Source organism: Sciurus vulgaris, assembly GCF_902686455.1.
Source record: "Sciurus vulgaris genome assembly, chromosome: 5".
Classification (NCBI taxonomy): Eukaryota; Metazoa; Chordata; class Mammalia; order Rodentia; family Sciuridae; genus Sciurus; species Sciurus vulgaris.
Genome location: NC_136465.1, coordinates 138,187,570 through 138,206,191, shown reverse-complemented (window position 1 = coordinate 138,206,191; position 18,622 = coordinate 138,187,570). Strand labels below are relative to the sequence as shown.

Here is an 18,622-nt window from a genome sequence, read left to right as displayed (position 1 = left end):
CCAGAAGCTGGAAATCGGCCCAGAGAGCGTCCACCAAGGACGTAAAGCACGAAGAGTTTATTTATAAGGAAGGTACGGCGAGGGGGAGAGGGTGGTGGAAACCCCCGTTTGGCCGGTGTGCCACTGCTGGAGCCTGCCCGACCTTGGACTGCTCCCTCCGGAGGAAGGGGAACGGGTGTCCCGGTGGGTCCGTCGCAAGGCGGCGGGGCGACTTCCCCACAGGGCCGTCCGGTCGCCAGGCCTCCCCAGTGAGTAAGGAAGTCCCCAAGTCTTAATGGCTTCTGGAAACCGCCGGGTCCCGTGGAGGCGGGGGGGAAGGTCGGCGGGAGAGGTCCCGGGACGTGGGAAGATGCCTGGCGGGCGGGAAGCGGCAGGAAGAGGCGGGACTCCTGCCTTTTGTCTCTTGGTTCTCAGCCCGGAGTCAGCCGCTAGCAACCTCGCGCCAGACGCCCCAGCCCCCGGGAGCGGGTCCGGGAATCCGCCGGGCGCGGCGGGGCGGGGCGGGCATAGGCCACGCCCTCCGGGGGAGCTTTAAAAGGCGTTCGGCGCGCGCCAGCCGCGGCTCCTGGCTCGCTGCGCGCTCCCTCCGGTCCGGTCTCGTTGGCTCCGCCCGCGGTGCGTGCGCCCGCCTCCAACTCGAGTGAGTAGGGGCGGTGGGGGCGTCTCCGCCCTGCAGCCCACCCTTGGGGAGGGGGTTCCCACTGCCGCCCGGGTCCTCTGGCCATCCTTGCTGCAGTCTCACATCCCCAGCCTGACCTGCATTTGTTCTCCCATCCGTCCTCCTACCTTGGCGCCCCAGTTCTGCCCCCGACCCCCAACACACCTGCTGTATTCCCGGCGGCCGCCCAGGCCCTGCCTTTGGATCCCAGCCCGCCCGCGGGGCAGGTAACTAGCCCTGCGTGACCTTTAATTTCTCAATACCGGTGCCTCTAGAGGAGAGGCGGGGTCGGGAGTTTCGCGTTGCCGTTAATCCACCTTTTAACAGCCTTGGGCCCCCGGCTGGAGCGGGAACTGTGTCTACCTTGGGGAAAGGGGTCGGATCTCTGGGACCCCTGGGTCCCCTGGGTCCAGAGTGTGTGCACGCCGAGTCCGACCTTCCAGGGGCTGGTCGACTGAGGTGGGGGCTTCTGTAGCCCCCCGGGCCCTCAGTCCATCCTTTGCTGCCGAACAGAGCTCTTGGCATCCCCATTGTTTGGTGGTCTCTGCCCATCACGTACCGAACCTTAAATGTTGAAGGAATAGACATGAAATGTTTCTCGATCGCTCATATTTTTTCCAGAACTTTCTACCAGTCAGGTACAAATTGAGATACCAGAACGGGTTGTGAAATTCTGCAACAGGTCCTGAAAGTCCCATACTGGGTTCCAAGCTGGATTCTGGAGCTCCACGTAGGCACCCCCTGGGGGGCGGGGAGGGGAAGCCTCTCTAAACCAGCGGCTCCCCCTCCCCCTTCGGAGCTGGGACGTATGTTAAAAGATAGTGGTTTAAATGGTTACTCAGAATTTGTCTCTTTTATTTGCAGTTGGAACACATGGAACACATTTTATCTTCATAAAGAAAATCTCTTTTGGGTGGCAAGTTTTAACTTGGGCTGTGAAAAGTCTCTTTAGTTGTTGACCTTCCTAATGGACCTGTTTTAAAACTCTCCTTAAAAAAAAAATAATAACCCAAAACTTCAAATAGGATAACCATAAAATTGGCTATATTTTGACCCAAATTTTTCAGGAAAGAATTGGTGATGGATTTTTAAAAGGGGGAAATCTCACATAACTTCAAAACTACATACCAAAGTATTAACGATTTTATGAAGTACTACCTGGTCTTCACTATTCTCAAGTTGATTGTCACTGATTCTTTTATCACTATTTCTCAGGGTCCTTTATCCTCAGCATTTGGATTAGAGCACTGTTACTGCAGAGGCAGAAGCTACATTTCATGAGTCTTTGAAACAGTTTGCTGTTGTCCCTTGGTTGGACCAGAACCTGTACTGGTTAAGTGAAGGAAGGAAGGGGAGAATAAGGTGCAATTGTGGGAAGCAGAGATTTAATTTGACTCAAGCAATAGATGTTTTAGATCTTCTATAAAGTTTTTATCATGATTTTTTAATGGATTCCTTCCATGTATTCAATGAATTTTGATCAGTACTATGCTGAAGGCAGTACTGATTGGAGGCCTGTCCTGGTGAAATTATATTTTATCCTAAAACAGAATGTAAGTACAGAAAAAACAGCAATAAATGAGCTTTCAAAGCCTCGGTCTAGATGCAGCCCTGTTACTAAACAGCTATGGAGATCAGGGTCTCTATTTTTTTCTTCTGTGTAAAAAATGGCATGCATCAAATGAAATGGGGAGAGGGAGCCCTCTAAGGGAGAAGAGGCGTGGCAAGGCCGGAAGGACCAAAATGAACCATTCTGGCCAGAATTCACATTCCAGCAGCAGGAGCACGCATTGGTTTGGTGCCCTCAAGAAAGTTAACTTTATTCTCTTGTCTCAATTACTTGTCCTGCTAGATGGGTATAAATAGCACATACCTTAAAGGGTTGTTGTAAGGAGTATAGATGTGTGAACAAAGTGCAGCCCCGCCTGGGAGAAATTTCTTGCGATTAGACAACATTCTGCACTTTTCTAAATATGTGTGGGAAATGGCTATCAGTGAAAGTGTCTTCTGGGAGAAAGTTGACTCAGACTTGATTCAGTATCTCCTAGGCCTTGCCTAGAGGCCATTTCTCTTCCCTTTGTGAATATTCACAGGTTTTCCTTAAAGCACTGCATTATTTCCTGGGCTGATATATTTCACAAGCTGTCTCTTGGGTTCTGTTGCGACTGGGATCTCCAAACTCTCTTGGGGCCTCAGTTACCTAGGTGGGGATTTCTAACTTTTTGTGTCACAGACCTCTTAATAGCCCTGTGAAGCCTCTGGATCCCTTTCCAAAATGCTTTTAGGTTTTTAAAGTACATGGTACTTAATTTACTGATGCCAGCCCAGACTTTAAAGGAATCTGTGGACTCTGAATTATAGAGTACTGATTTACGGGAGTGTTTCTCAGTTTGAATTCTAGAGAAGCCAGCTTCAGTTTATAAAAATTTTATTGTTGTAAGTCACAGAAGAAGAACCAACCAATAGACCTATATTATTAATCATTTGCAAAGGATATCAAATTCCTTGCATTTTTATGATCTCATTGTGATAATAGTGCTAATTGTCTTTGACTAAGGAGGAAAGGACAGACATCATGTGATACTTTAGGGCCAAAGAACTTCAAAGTTCAACTCTAGTAAAGAAGCTTTCATGGTGGCTTCATAAAGAAGAAAAATGGAAAATTGAAATCTTATCCAATACATAGAAGTACAGGAAATACCCAGTTCGAAAAGAACCTGTGCCATAGCAAGAAGATAGTACTACTATATTTGTGTTCCTAGCAGTGGCTTAGTTTTAACAAAACAATAGTAATTTGGAATTTGAGTTTTATTGGTATTCAGTTTTAAGTTGAATTAGTAATTTTGTTTTGGATTTATAGTTATGAATCACTTAATATCTCTATGTCTCAGGTTTCCTATACATAAAATAGGAATAATGGTAATTAATGCTTATGTCAGTTGTCATGATGATTAAATTGATAAGTATGCTATTAAAATAATTAAAGGATATAGTAAACTTTACAAAGTGCATGTAATTATTATTAACGTGTCATGTGGCAGATGCTATTCTAAGTGTTCTGCATATATATAGAACTGCCTTATGATATACATAAGCATCGTTTCCATTCTTTTTTTTTTTTTTTTTTTTTTTTTTTTTTTTTTTTGCAGTGCTGGGGATCGAACCCAGGGCCTTGTGCTTGCAAGGAAAGCACTCTACTGACTGAGCTATCTCCCCAGCCCTATTTCCATTCTTAAAATAAGAAAACTAGCAGATCACATAACCAGCTTGTACTTATTTGGCAAATAAACAGGGGTCTTAGCATATAAATCTAGGTCTCACTCCATGTGAATATCATGTAAATGATAAATTGTTGGGATACTTAAACATCTTGTAGTTTTCACAGATTGTGGATTTGCTATGGCATGTGTTGGGGTCACGATTACCAAGTTATAGCATAGTTGCATTTTAATTACAGTATGTGATTTGGCATACTGTAGTGATCCAAATCTGTGTCAAGAATTTTGCTGTACTCCAAGTTGAAGACATAAGTGGTAACAGCATATAGAATTAGTTAGAATGGTAAGGCTGAGGTAAACAAGAAGAGTTTACTAGATAGAAGGAAGATTTCCCCCTTGGTGAGGTTAGCAGAGAGGTTTTGGTAGAAAGAAGCAGTTTAGGTGTGAGATTGGCATACAGAAGCCACTGACCACTTAGCTGGGTAGATGAAGACTGGATGGAGAGGGGCACATTCCTCTGTTTTGTTATTTGGTAAATCAAGGACTGATAATTTGCAGTGATTCACTTTGCCTCAGTCCTTATTGTTCTTTGCAGAAAATCAGATAATGAGAGTTTGTGGGACAGCTTGTGATTCTGGAGTCAAAATATGAGCCTGATTTGCCGCTTTGGAAGTTACTTTGGAGATCAGTGACCTCAGCAAGTCACCTAACAACTGAACTTGGTAGCCATATTCAGACCAAAGAGGGCTCCTAAAGGAAAAAGGAAGCCAGTGTGTGGCATACTGGCATTTTTCCAAGTACTTTGCGGATGTTATCTCATTAAATTCTTACAACTACCTCTGAGATAGTTCCCATTCATTTCCACATTACAGCTGAAAAAGTTGAGGCTCAGAGTTTAAAGAACTTGGCCAGGATCACAGAGTGATAACTGACTTTCGTACTTAAGTCTGCCTAATTCTTGAGTTCCACCAGAGTGTCTAAGTCAGGCATACAGCCAGGCATGTGTGCTGTGGTTTCCATTGCAGACATTACTAATTACAATAATTTTTAATGCAGATCAATGACTGAACTTCACAGTCTTCTTCAGCATATTCCCAGGAAACCACTGTCAAGGATCTACAAGATGAAACTGTTTTGCCATTCCTATAAAATTAAAGCCATGCAGACTTCTAAAGTCCTTTTCTATGTGCTTCTGTATCATTGATTATGTTGTATTGGCATTATTTATTTACATGTTTTTCCCACCAGTGTAAATATCCTGAGAAACAGACATCCTTCCTTATAACCATTTTATCCTCAGCTTCTAACTCAGTATATGGCTTATGACCCTTTTTTATTTTCCCTTTTTTTGTGATATTGAGGATCAAACCGAGGGCTTTGCAAATACTGGGCAAGCACTGTACCACTGAGGAACATCCCCAGCCCCAGTGTATGGCTTTTTAAAATACCGAATTACATTTATATGAGAGTTTTACAAACCATAAAGCACTGTGCAGTGTTTATAAGCTGCCCCTGAACTAGAACAGTTACTTGAGATATAGAAATGAAGTCAGGAGTTAGCTGGATGAGGGAGGGAAGGAAGGCAATTGCTTTAATGGGAAGGGGTTGAGGCATAATGAGAGACCAGATATACTGTGAGGTGGGGAGGGGAAGTGAGTATTGGTAACAAACGTTGAACATTATGAAATATTGGTGATAGACTTATTATTTATTGAGTGCCTTCCTTACCAAATTCTCGTAACTATAAAGAAGGTACTGTTATCTGTATTTTAAAGGGAAATGACACTAGGTCGGTTGCAGAACCCATGCTCTTAATTTGCCTTTAAGGCAGAACTGTCTCAAAAGCCAGGTTAAGGATTTGGCTTCAGTAGGAGGATCATCAAAACATGGAGAGGCAATCTTGGCTCAGCATGTTCACTAGCTAAGGGAAGTAGACTAAGTGGGGAGTTTGGATAGCAAAAGAAAAACATTTGAGGACCAGCATCTAAAGCTTAATTTCTAATTAACTGCAGCTCTCAAATACTGGCCTTTTAAAAAATTATTGTAATTACTGACAGTGCTACTAATTTACATTTTTTAACAAATGACACTCTCCCTTGGCCCAAGATAAAACTGATTTGTGAAAATTTTCACTTTTGAGAAATTAAACCATAGCCTGGTTCTAGTGTAATAACAAAACCTATGTAGTAATAAAGTGTCAAAACTTCTGGAAGCATTTAAAATCTGGGTTTATGGACAGACTCACTCCAGACCTTCAGTATCAGATCAAGTAACAAATTTAAGTGGCCACACATAGACTTGGAATGCATGGATCCAGGTAGGTCACTCAGATTAAAGTAAACCCAGCACCTGTGGTGTAAGAATGACCTGTGTGGTCATTTTGTGGCATTCAGTTGGTTACCTAGAAAATAGTTAACTTTACCACAAGGTGAGTCAGATTTAGACAATAGTAATTTCCCTGAAGTATAAGTCTTGTGAATTTTGGGTGGTGCCCTAGACTGGGGAGAGGCAGGAAGGAGCAATTGCACATAGGTGTTCACTTGTACACCAAGCCTTTTAATCTAATGCAGTGGATAAATCCTAGTGCTGGAACTCTGTCAGACACTGAAAAACCCAACAAAGAAGACTAAGCAACAGAATAAACCTGTGTTTGACCTATTTTCTGAGGTATATGTAAAGTGGGATTTTATTTCTGCTCTTGCCATTCTGTAAATTAATGCATAGGATTGGGGAAAGCATGCAGTTCACATAGCTCAGTGCAGACCTAGTTTGCTGTGATTAATGGCAGCTGTTGTGGAATACTGCCGCCAAAGGCTTACAAGAAAAATGAAGCCTTGCATATTTTCAATATGTACAGCAATGCCAAGAGTGACAGAATTGGAAGCTCATCACACATCCTCCTGCCAAATTCAGGAAACATCCATAGGGGTTCAGCCTAAAAGTGTAAATTTGAACTTCATTTCTTGGTCACTTCTGTAGGTGGAGCTATTGTTATTCTTCGGTGTGTTTTAATGTCCCAGACAAAAGGGTTTATGAGTGACTGATCTGCAGATTTTTCGCTACCCTGTTTGTGGCTTTGCCAGCTGTATTCTTAGAGGTTGTTCAGTGGGTTTTCCTACTGGAGTATTGATTTTATCTTCACAATATTCTGTTTCCCTATATATAAGATAAGAAAACTAAGCTCAAGCTTGCACCATATTATAGTCATTGAGTTATAACCCAAGTCTGTCTAAACCAATCAGCCTACCTACTCTTCTTCCTTCTTTCCATTATGAAATATTTCAGATATACAAAACAAGAATTTTAATTTAGAAGAAGACCCAAGGATAACTACCCACTATCCATCTTAGAAAACATAAATTCAGCTGAGGCTTTCTGAGGATGCTCTATTACATTATTTGTCTGTATGCCAGAAAAGGTTATTTAAAAACTGTTGGAAAGCACTTAAACTGGATGGAACTGTGTTTTGATATATGCCAAATATCTGGTAGGTGGTGTGGGAAATACAGAGATGTGGTCTTCACCTTCATGGGCAGAAGCTTCTAACATGGTACATTGAATGCTGTGAAACTTCAGTAGGCATTTCCTGAAACCTGACACTTCCACATTTAGCTAGTGTGGCATGTACAGTAGAAATTAAAGATTACTTACAACAAGGAAATTTACAGTAATTCAGTTATGTTAAAAAAGGAATGCTATTTTCTCCTTTTTTAAAAATTCAGGCTGCTCTTCACTAGCAAGAGAAGAACATAAAGTGATAAGTTGGGTTTTTAAATTTTTATTTCAAATATTCAAAGACAACTTAGTTTAACCTTGATCCTGATAGAAATCTGGCTCCTTATTGGTGATTGCTGCCAAGTGAATGTGTGTGAAAATAAAAGGTACCAGATATTAAACACTTCACCTTCTAATAAAAGAAATGCCTCAATAGCAGAAATGCCTCAATAATAACAAAGTATTTTAAGAGCCAGCTAATGCTGGGATCCAATTCAAATAATGGTAGCATCATCATGTATAGCCTAGATTCTATCTTTTGTTCCTTAGGATTCATGAGGAAACCTCCAACACATGTCTGTCACATCCATGAGTATTACAAAACAAGACAACTTTGGAGTCAAGGAGCAAAGTCAGTGTCACTGATTGCACTCCAAACTGAAGCCAGCACAGGCTGCTGGGACCAAGGCTTTGTGTCTTAGGTTTTACAGTCAGGCTCAAGTTTCATTCTGGGTTTAAATAATAGAGTACCTATCTCCAGGAAAGGGAATAAAAGATTTATGCAAGTACACAAAGGAAAGCTTGAAAGTATGCCCTGTTTTTGATCCTATGTGAATGCCTTCAGAGTAAGGCCGGTAACATTGTGGATCCTCGGAACTACTTTTTTCCTATTTGGATAAGAAAAGTAGGCTTTTTACAAACTGATTTTGATAGTTCAGTGGTAATTAGTTATATCTAATGGGGGTGGGGGTTATGTGTGAATGTTGTTTGTTTCTTGGAGGAGGAGTTCTAATTCCAAAGGGCTTAACAGGGAATTTATTGGCTCACATAACTGAGGACGGAGTGCAGGGTAAGATGAGGCACTGCTGAATCAGGGACTGAAGGGCTCTAAGGGCCCTCCGTTTTCCTCTATGCTAGCTTTATTCTTTGGTACTTCTACAATGGCTGGCCTGCTGCTAGTACCTCTATCCCTTATTCACAAAGCTCTAAATCAAAGCCCAGGGTTTGACTTTCAGTAAATTGGACTGGGTTATGTACTCATTCCTAAACCAGTAACTATAGCAAGAAGGGGGAGTGCATTGATCTGACTGGCAACGACTAAGTCACATACCCAGCCCTGGAGTTGGGGGTTGCTATGGCTTGAGTGTTTTTGTCCCTTCCAGAACTCATTGAAACTTAATCTGTAATAACATGATTTGGAGGTAGGGCCTAATAAAAGGAATTTAGGAAAGAAAATATTACTAAAATAAGGGCTTGTGGGGGAATGGTTTGTTCTCTGTGCCTCTGTCATGTGAGAACAGTTTTTCTCCTCTAGAGGTGCCATCTTGAAAATGGAGACTTGGGCCTTCCCAGATACAAAACCTTGCCAGTTCCTTGATATTGTAGTTCCCTGCCTCTAAAACTGTGAAATAAATATCTGTTCTTTATTAATTACCCAGTCTCAAGTATTCTGATATGGTAGCACAAAACAGGCTGAGACCAGGTTAGAGTCAATATTATCTAAACCAGTGTTTTTCAAACTATGTGGTAAAGGACTATGTAGGAATCCATCTTGACATGGCTATAGCTATGCTGGAGATAACCTGCCTTTTGCCTGCCAGATCCCCCTGGCATACCCCCAAAACCCTATAGGACCAAGTCATTAAGATAGTTAGCTGAACCAGCTGTTGATGCCTGGAATGTTTCTTAACAGACATTGGACATGTTAATCATTTTTGAGAAAGGCCAGGTATGTTCCAGTTGGCCATAGTCCACCTTTGTCTAGTGTAGCATATATACCTCCCTTGAGGTATGGGGATCTCCTTTCTGCTGCCCAAGATAGGTTTGTGTCCCTACGTCCCCCGTGCATTTTGTGCAATCCTGGACCTGTATGCCTCTTTCTTTGGTCTTTTGGCCCCTTCTACCTTGGTGTCTGTTTCTCATAACACCAGGAATAGGTTTTTCCAAAAAAGAACATATGTTTTTCAAATTTCCAAGTACAAACTAACTGTACACAGATGAGTCCATCTGTCCTACTCTTGGTCATTGTGGCATAATACATGAAAATTTTTGTCTTAGTCCATTTTCTTTTGCAGTAACAACACCTGAGACTGGATTAATAGATAAAGAAAAGAGGTTTATTTTGGCTTATAGTTCAGGAGGCTGGGAATTCCAAGATTGGGCACCAGCATTGCCTGGCTTCTGGTAAGGGCCATGTGCTATTCCATGCATGGTGGAAAAGTGGAAGGCAAGCAGTTGCATCCAGAGAGGATGAGAGAAGAAGACTGGATGCTTTATAACAATCCTCTAGTGTAATAACCCACTCTTGAAGCAACTATATGAATCCCTTCATGAGGTTGAGGCTCATGAGCCAAATACTTTGTGCCAGCCCTCACCTCCACACATTGCTACACTGAGGAATTAAGTTCTACATGAGTTTGGGTGGGGACAGTTCATATTCAAACCATAGCAAGTTTCAAAGTGCTTATCTGAATTTTGGCTCAAATTGGTAATAAGCATAGTGGATCATCACCAAGAGACCATACTTTAATAAGTATTTCAAACCACAAGAACTAAGAGAGTAGTTGCCTCCTTGGAAGATAATCTGGGGGAAATATTTCGAGAAGAGGGGCAAAATGTCTACCACATCAATTCATTCTATAAATTGAGAAAGGCCTCATCTAATATTCAGGAAATTGTTGGGTTCTGGACCACTTTAATGGGGGGAGGATGGGAGTTCACCACCCCCTTTTTATGTTAAGGATTATTGAAGATTCTTCAGTCTTTCCTGCTTAGCAGCATTCTTTCCCCCCTTATTTTCTACAAGGTTTGCATTAGTAAGAAAGTCTCAACTTTTTTAACCTAGCCATTTCCCACAGAGGCAAACTGCTACCCCAAAGAGACAGAACAGGCATGGGCTGAGTGTCACTCACAGAAGGGAAGTCTAAAGAGGATGGTGGGGGCAAAAGAATTATTACTGTGTTTTTAGATACCACTCAGGGCCTGGCAGATATAACATGTCTTCTAGCAGAATGACTTTGTTTCTGGCTAAGGCGGTTGAGGATGCTGGCCATTCAGAACCAGGCGTTTAAAACTCTGTCCTGATAGACCAGTTTGAGAGGAAGCTGAGAGGATTTTAACTCCATAGCCTAATAAGATAACCTAGAATTTAACCTTCCAGCTCCACATCACATTAGGCCACATTGTTCCGAACACTTTTATGAACAGTTCATGTTTCTGGGAAGAGAACTTGGTAGCTTATCTGTATAGGCTGACAGACCTGTCACGGAAAACCAACTGTTGGCTGAACTGGTGGATGTTGGGTGTAGTGGAGCAAAGAAACTTAAATCACAGCCATCTGGGTGGGTGTTTGTTGTGGTTACAGCAGGGCTGCATGCACGCAGTTGTTCTGGTCACAGACACAGCTATTTATGCTACAACTCTGCCTAACTTTAGCAGACAAATACAAGTTTTTATTGCAAAGCAGCACATTTCTTCCTCCCTAAAGATTGTTTATGGCTTATATATGTTGAATGTTAAGAATTCAGTGCAGTTACAGTGAACTAAACATGTAGTGAAAACCTCCACCCAAGTGTAAGCTCTTCAACTGGGTTTTTGTTTTTTGGGCTTTTTTTTAAAGCTCATTAAAGATTGGGGTGTTCACACAGGGCGATGTTTGCCTTTCCACTCCCCAGCTTCTTTCTTAACTCCTGTGGATTCTGGTGCATAGTTTGTTTTGTGCCTGGTGACCTGTACTGTTCTATTGAATACAGGTCCTTTGTCTTGTAGAAAAAAACTGTGCATGACAAGCCAGAGTTTCCTAATGAAAGCTGCAATTTGGGAGAAGAGATGAGGTTATTTTGGAGGAACGCAGGCCTTTGAAAGATGTGGTTTGAGTGGTTCATAAAGAAACAAGATCTGCAGCTGTCTCTTGGGTTTAAAAAGCCCTCTAGGGAGCTTGTAAGACAAGCACAGGGGACATTCTGATGAATCCTTTGTTCCTACAGAATGCCTGTCTGGGGAGGTGGAAACAAGTGTGGGGCCTGCGGGAGGACTGTGTACCATGCTGAAGAGGTGCAGTGTGATGGGAGGAGCTTCCACCGCTGCTGCTTTCTGTGCAGTAAGTATCGCCGCCCCCGCCCCCCCCCCACCCCATGCCTTACCTTTGACAAAGTTTACATGCAACAAGCTTCTGTTTACCTTCTTAAGAAGAAAGTTGGTTTTGCTAATGAAGATGATTTTAGAAGCACTGCTGGGTTTTACCTGTCTGTTGTCATAGACATTGTGCCAAGCTTAGCAGCAAGGTCAGGAAGGATGACCCAAGACACTTGGCCTCTGTGTTGACCATACTGCCTCTGTCTCCCCTGCTTCACTGAGAGCTCCGTGTTGTTTATGAATTCTGACACCTAGCAGAGTTTGTGGCACATTGCTATAAGGGCTTGGCTCCAGTTTTGAATGAATGAATTGCTCTTAATTTACCCAGTTTTTTTCTGGTTAGGGTCCTTTCTGAAACCTTGTTAATCTCTTACCACACTGATAATTGAAATTCAAGTGCCTACAAGCTTCATTTCTGTGGAAATTAAAATTCTTTCTTCTCTCATAATGAACATTGAGTTACTTCTGGTTATTGATATTCCAAATTTATTGGGGGAAGGAAGTGGAAATCCCAAATTGGGAATTGCTGTTGTTCATAGATGTCTGGTGCAAGCAGAAAGTAGCACATAAAACAGCACATACCTGTATATCTAAAGATAGCAAATACTTGATAATGAGAGAAACAGAGCGAAAGAGAACCTCCACACACAAGTCCTCTCTAGTTTTTAAAATAGTAGAATATCAGCTTAAGAAAGCTTCTCATTAATCATCTGAGTCAAATAATTGTTTTCTTTTTTGAGGGTCGGGTACCAGGGACTTGACCACTGAGCCACATCCCTAGCCCTATTTTATATTTTATTTAGAGACAGGGTCTCACTGAGTTGCTTAGCATTTCACTTTTGCTGAGGCTGGCTTTGAACTCTCAATCCTCCTGCTTCAGCCTCCCTAGCCGCTGGGATTACAGGCATGTGCCACCACGCCAGGCTAAAATTTTCTTTAATGAAGGGTTTATCACATCTAAGGAACCCACATGTACATGTAGATATTTGCCTTTATGTATAGTATTATAGAGTGAAATTTACTATAAGAAACCATTTATTGAAAATAAATTTGTTTATATTAAGCAATAATTTCAGGAAAAACACATTTGACATTTGAATTGTCCTATTCTCATAGAAAGCAGCAGTCAAGGTATCCAGACTTCTTTATAGTGAGACTGCTTTGTAGATGATGAGAAACACTAGACAGTTGCAGTTATAAAAATAGGAAAATCTATATATCAGTGTGTGCTGTGTATACCTGTGTAATAGCTACCATTTTTTTTAGAAGTTACTTTGTTTCTTTTAAGTTATCAATTTTTCAACAAAACTGTAAGCAAGAAAGTACAGAAACAAAGAGAAATGCAAGTACTTTAGAAATTATTCACGGTTTCATGTAAGGTTAAGCCATAATGTCTACACCGTAATAAAAGTCAGCACTGAGTAAACAAGTTCTTGGTAGTTTGTTTCCAGAGTAGATGTCATTTTATTCTGCTGGAACGTCTTCAGTGTAAGATAATAGACACTTAACAATTTAACTTTAAACTAGCCAGCTAAGTCATCTTAGCTATCCTTCCCGTCGTCGTCCTTCCCCTTTTCTACTCCACTGTTTGATTTCCAGCTGCCTGATTGTGCTATCAATGAGTTCCCTCACAATTTACCTTTTCTCAAACTTAACTGAAGTTTTAGAAAGTGAAATAATGTCTGAATAAAACATGATGACGTGGCAGTTTTATGAAGTGGGATATGTGGAAATGTCTTGTGGCAAGAGATCCATCAAAAAAGAATGTATTCTCCTTTGAGACAGAAGGGAAAACAAATGGAGGCTTTAAACCACTTGCTGGTTTCCAGACATAGGCATCACTGCTGGAGAAGTTGGCGGGGAGGATGAAAGGAGGGTACTTTCTCCTATTCTAGACCAGGGAACACAATTAGAATTCTGGATTTAAAACTTCATCCCTGAGGGTGTTTTTAGAGGAATAAAAAACAAAGGCAGCCCCTATAAGGCACTCACTACTCTTTTGTCAGATTGTGATGTGCCAACACTTGGTATGAAAAGACTGGGAAGGGTTAAGTCTTGAAGGTTGGGAGCAAAGGTTTTAAGATTATAGGCATTTTTAGTTTTATTCCTTTTGTGCATGTGATTGGAGCAATCTCTGAAACTTGTTTCCCTCCTGCCAGATCATTTGGAAAAGTTTGAAGCTTCTGGATGTTAAAATTCCAGTACTTTCTGAAGCATATCATGGAGGAAGGCCAATAATCTTCACCTGTAGCTGACCAATCTAGCTGCTGTCTTGTGGCTTTTGGGAAACCACAGGATAGGCTGTGAATGAGAGAACCTCTGCTATTACTCATGGTTCTAAGAAAAAGGGTATTTGTTGGAGCGTGTTTAAAATTGTAACTTTCTCCCTCAGTGATTTGCAGGAAAAATTTAGACAGCACGACAGTGGCAATTCATGATGAGGAGATCTACTGCAAATCCTGCTATGGAAAAAAGTATGGTCCAAAAGGCTATGGTTATGGCCAGGGTGCTGGCACGCTCAACATGGACCGTGGTGAGAGGCTGGGCATCAAGCCAGAGAGGTGAGATAGAAGGACGTTATCTTCAGAAGTGAGTTAAAACAGTTAACGTTGCTTAGTGGTCAGGACTCTGGGAGTTTCCAGATTTTTTTAGCTTAAATTAAGTAAACAAAATGTGAGTTGGATTTTCTAATGTAAACTAGTAACTATTCTTCAATTTCAAAATATTGACAGTTTTGTACCTAACAGAAGTCTCCATCTATAACCTTGCCTATTCCTTCATGTCATCCTAGTCATCCTTCAGGACCAAGTGTAAGGACTTCATTTCCCAAGAAATCTTTCTCAGTGACTCTGAAACCTTGTGGCATGTGATGATTGTAATACTTGTGGAGATTAAACATCTTCACAGGGTTGATCTCTAGGGGCAGCATCAAATGGGAAGAGCACTTCCTTTGAGGCCAACTTACATTTTCAGTTCAAGCACACAATTTACTAATTCTGTAGCCCTTCACCAAGTTATTTAACATCTGAGCCCCCAGTTCTTCATCTGTAATACAAGTTAACAATTATCCATACACTATGAAGTTCTTAAAAAGGCAGAGGGAAGATAATGTGTGAAGTTCTTACTGACAAGATTGACAGATTTGAAATTTTTCTTGAAACTTTAATAACTACAAGTGTTGGAAATCATTGTTAACAGGTTTTAAAGAACACTTTAAAAAGTAGATTATGGAGATTTTTTGAAAATGCACCTACACTAGGATCAACCGGAGAAACTAATACTGTGAATTAATACTTCGAATTGGTATTTGTTGCTTAGATTATTTCCATTGGCCACCCACAAAGGATGCTGTATATTAAACAACTTGGGTAGAAGTATATTAATGACTCCAAAAAATGGGTGGTGAAGATGAAGATATTGAAAGATGCATGGGAAGTATTTGAATAAATAATTTTATGAAAGGGCAATATTCTAAATTAAGATTCTTACTTTTTATGTATGTAACTTAATAAGCTATAACCTGGAAAACATTTTATTTGCCAAGCAGAAAATATTGACACAAGCTGCTGCTTACACAGTGGTGTCATCTATTTTATCTACTTGACTTATAAGGTTCTACGAGGAGGGCCTCAAAGCCCAGAAGCTCTTCTGCACATGTTAAGTATACCTACTTATTCAATAGAAAACTATTTCTGCTGAAATATGGTCTGCCCTTGTGACCTGAAAATAGTGACAAAATACCATTCTGTCTAGAGAAAAAAATAAAGCTAAACAGTAATAACCAAATTTTTAAAAATATTTTCCTATGAAGAAAGGAGTTTATTCACACTTTACCCTGCTCATATATACTGGGAAACTAATCTGTAAAACACGTTTAACTTTCTTAGTGACTACTTAAGTCAGTTGATCAGTTTTGTAGAAAAAACCTTTTTGGTACTGGGGATTGAACCCAGGGGCACTCAACCACTGAGGCATATCTCCAGCCCTTTTTAAATATTTTATTTAGATTCAGGGTCTGAGGTGCTTAGGGCCTCACTAAATTGCTGAGGCTCCTTTGAACTTGTGATCCTCCTGCCTCAGCTTCTCGAGCTGCTTATAGGAACCCAGCTAGTTTGCAAAATTTAACTGAAGAACTGTTTAACATTGATTTTTTAATCTCCTATGAAGTACAAAGCTAGATATGATTCCAGTGATTTTGATGCTGTGAATCTGGGATAAAAATTATTGCTAGCACAAGGTATGATGAATTTAGACTTGGGAACAAGATATTTGAGTATGGGAGTTTGGCTGTCTTTTTTGTAGTAATGAGTCCATAACAGGTTAAATAACTCCAGCCAGCACCTGAGATTAATTTCTCTATTCTTTTCCTATATTGGCTGCAACGGCTCCAGCCTTGAGACAGGGTAGCAGTTAAGTCCCAGAGTTCCATTGTTCCTGCATTGTGGACTTATAAGGGCCTTTTGGGAAATCTTGCCTCATTTTTTCCCCCTTTCTACAAGTGTTCAACCTCACAGGCCTACAACAAATCCAAACACTTCAAAATTTGCTCAGAAATACGGAGGTGCTGAGAAGTGTTCCAGATGTGGGGATTCTGTATATGCTGCCGAGAAGATAATTGGAGCTGGAAAGGTAAAGTGCCATTTTGAATTAATAACAGTGAATGAATCCTCTCTGCTCCCTTGGTGCCCTAGACCTCTTCATATCTCAGTTAAGTGCTGTGTCTTCTGCTTTGAATTAAAACTTTTTCTAAACCAAATTTCCATCAGAATCGATTTTTTGACCTATCACTTCTATGTTTAAAACTTGTTTTCATAGAGAATGCTCTCAAAGGTCATAAATGAAAAGGGCTAGACTGTCAGACAACTTGGGATCGGCTGGTTAATCCGTGTAATCAGGGTCAGGACATCAGATGCTAATTAGGCATGTGGATTTAGAAGTTACCACTTAGCTTCATTGAGCTGCCCAGTTCTCAACCAAAAGGCAGATTTTGAAAGAGGACACTAGGTTTGTGGCAAGACCTGAGATTGCCCTTAGGGAAAGGGCCGTCCATAGGACAGCTCCCAGCCCAGGTCTCCTGTGAATGAAGTTTGAAGACAGCTCTCTTGTGGGTGGCCAAGAACGCAGATGCAGAGGAGGGCCAGTGTAGCCTTCCAGCTGAGCTGAGCTGAGCCACAGCAGCCAGGAGCTTGTGTTGGGTTTATCTTCCTGAGCTGCTACTTGGACATCTAAATTATATTGCAGGAACCAGGCCTCTCAAACATGCTAACACATCTATCCCTTCTAGCCCTGGCACAAAAACTGTTTCCGATGTGCCAAATGTGGGAAGAGTCTTGAATCAACAACTCTGACCGAGAAAGAAGGTGAAATCTATTGCAAAGGTAAAATTCATGTCCTACTGTTATCCGTATAAGTATCCCATACTGGCTATTATTTAATGAAGTATCACCAGTACAAAAAAGCCAAAGTACTCTGAAAAAAAAAGCAGGCAGTGTCACTGGCTAATTGAAAATAAAACATCCAGAGATGCTTTCGGATGTCAAGAGAACCACAATATTAAGTTCCTATTCAAAGTGTACAAGCATATGAGGGTAACAGATAACTTAGCTGATCTGACTGCCATACTTGTAAGTCAACATGACCGTGAGCTCAACTCTAAGGAACCAGAATGTTGGATTTAACTTCATAGCTTGAAGATAATTACTACAAGGCACATTTTTTTTTAATCTGAAATAGATTTTGGCATAGCCAGCAGCTTGGTTTTTTAATTTATGGGAGTTTGTCTTAAGTGATGCTAGCAAAGCCCAACGAACTTGCACTAACTCTTCCGCTTTCTTTTTGTAGGATGCTATGCCAAAAACTTTGGCCCCAAGGGATTTGGCTATGGCCAAGGAGCAGGAGCCCTCGTTCATGCTCAGTAAAGGTGTTAACCCAGAACTAAGCATCACACACTGAGAATCTCTTCATAATCTAGACAGATAATCTTGTAACACTACACTACTGTGAAATTCTATCAGCTTGAAGTGCTGTATATTATCCTGTACTTGGATGGGCTAACTTGTAGGAAGAAAGCACTGTATCTATCCTTTTACTTAATTCACCAGCATTTTCAGGAACCAATTCTTTTATGTTTTAAATAAAACTTCAACTTTATATATGTGTTCCTTGTCTTTTAATTAACCTTTTGGAGGAGCTGTTGTGACTTCAGTTAATGGAAAACCATTTTTGTTGGACAATCAACCTCATCATCCAGCTGACTCACTAGGCTCATGTTTGCAATACAGGTGTTGAAAAGTGTCTCTCTTTTTTAATCTGGGAAATGTGCCACCAGCTGGCATTGCGCAGTACAGCAGTACCTTCCTGCCTTATCAAAGCCTAGAACTTCTCTTTTGGAGCAGTTTTCCCAAGTGTGGCTTCTGGAGAACCTGCACTAGAACTGCCTGGGAGAATTAAAAGGCAGATCTGAAAGCCCTGCTTCAGCCCCACCAAAGCAGAATCTCTAATGGTAGAATGGGCACAAAAGCCCTTCTAACAAGTTCCTCCAAAAGGCACAAACAGAACCAGAGTAGTGCACACTATTAAAAAAATCAAAAATAAACTTTGGGGGCTGGGGTTGTGGCTGTGTGGTAGAGTGCTTGCCCGGTGTGTGTGAGGCACTGGGCTCAATCCTCGGCATCACATAAAAATAAAGGTCTTTGTGTCCATGAACAACATAAAAAATATTTTTTTAAACTTTTAAAATATATACTTAAAAGTCATTATACCTAACTAGCATCTTCTGAAGCTTAGTTCCACTTGAACAGGAGAGATGTTAACTAAATTCTAGAAACTGGGGTGGCTTTTTTCACTGAATATTCTCCGTAAGTAGCAAACAATGTTGCATTGTCTGGACACATTCATC

At 41.1% G+C, this 18,622-nt stretch overlaps 1 protein-coding gene across 2 annotated transcripts; it reads left to right on the top strand.

Moving 5' to 3' along the window:
* The first annotated feature begins 500 nt into the window (after window positions 1–500).
* Window positions 501–17,874, top strand: CSRP2 (cysteine and glycine rich protein 2). Of its 2 annotated transcripts, none has more exons than XM_079142562.1 (6): window positions 501–640; window positions 11,577–11,689; window positions 14,117–14,285; window positions 16,239–16,353; window positions 17,009–17,102; window positions 17,566–17,874. In XM_079142562.1, the coding sequence occupies exons 2-6, from the start codon at window positions 11,578–11,580 to the stop codon at window positions 17,640–17,642; spliced, it is 567 nt and encodes a 188-aa protein (XP_078998688.1). In that variant the 5' UTR covers window positions 501–640; window position 11,577; the 3' UTR covers window positions 17,643–17,874. The 2 variants fall into 2 exon arrangements, with proteins under 2 accessions (XP_078998688.1, XP_078998687.1); XM_079142561.1 differs by having other exon boundaries at window positions 502–640; window positions 16,224–16,353.
* The last annotated feature ends 748 nt before the right edge of the window (window positions 17,875–18,622 follow it).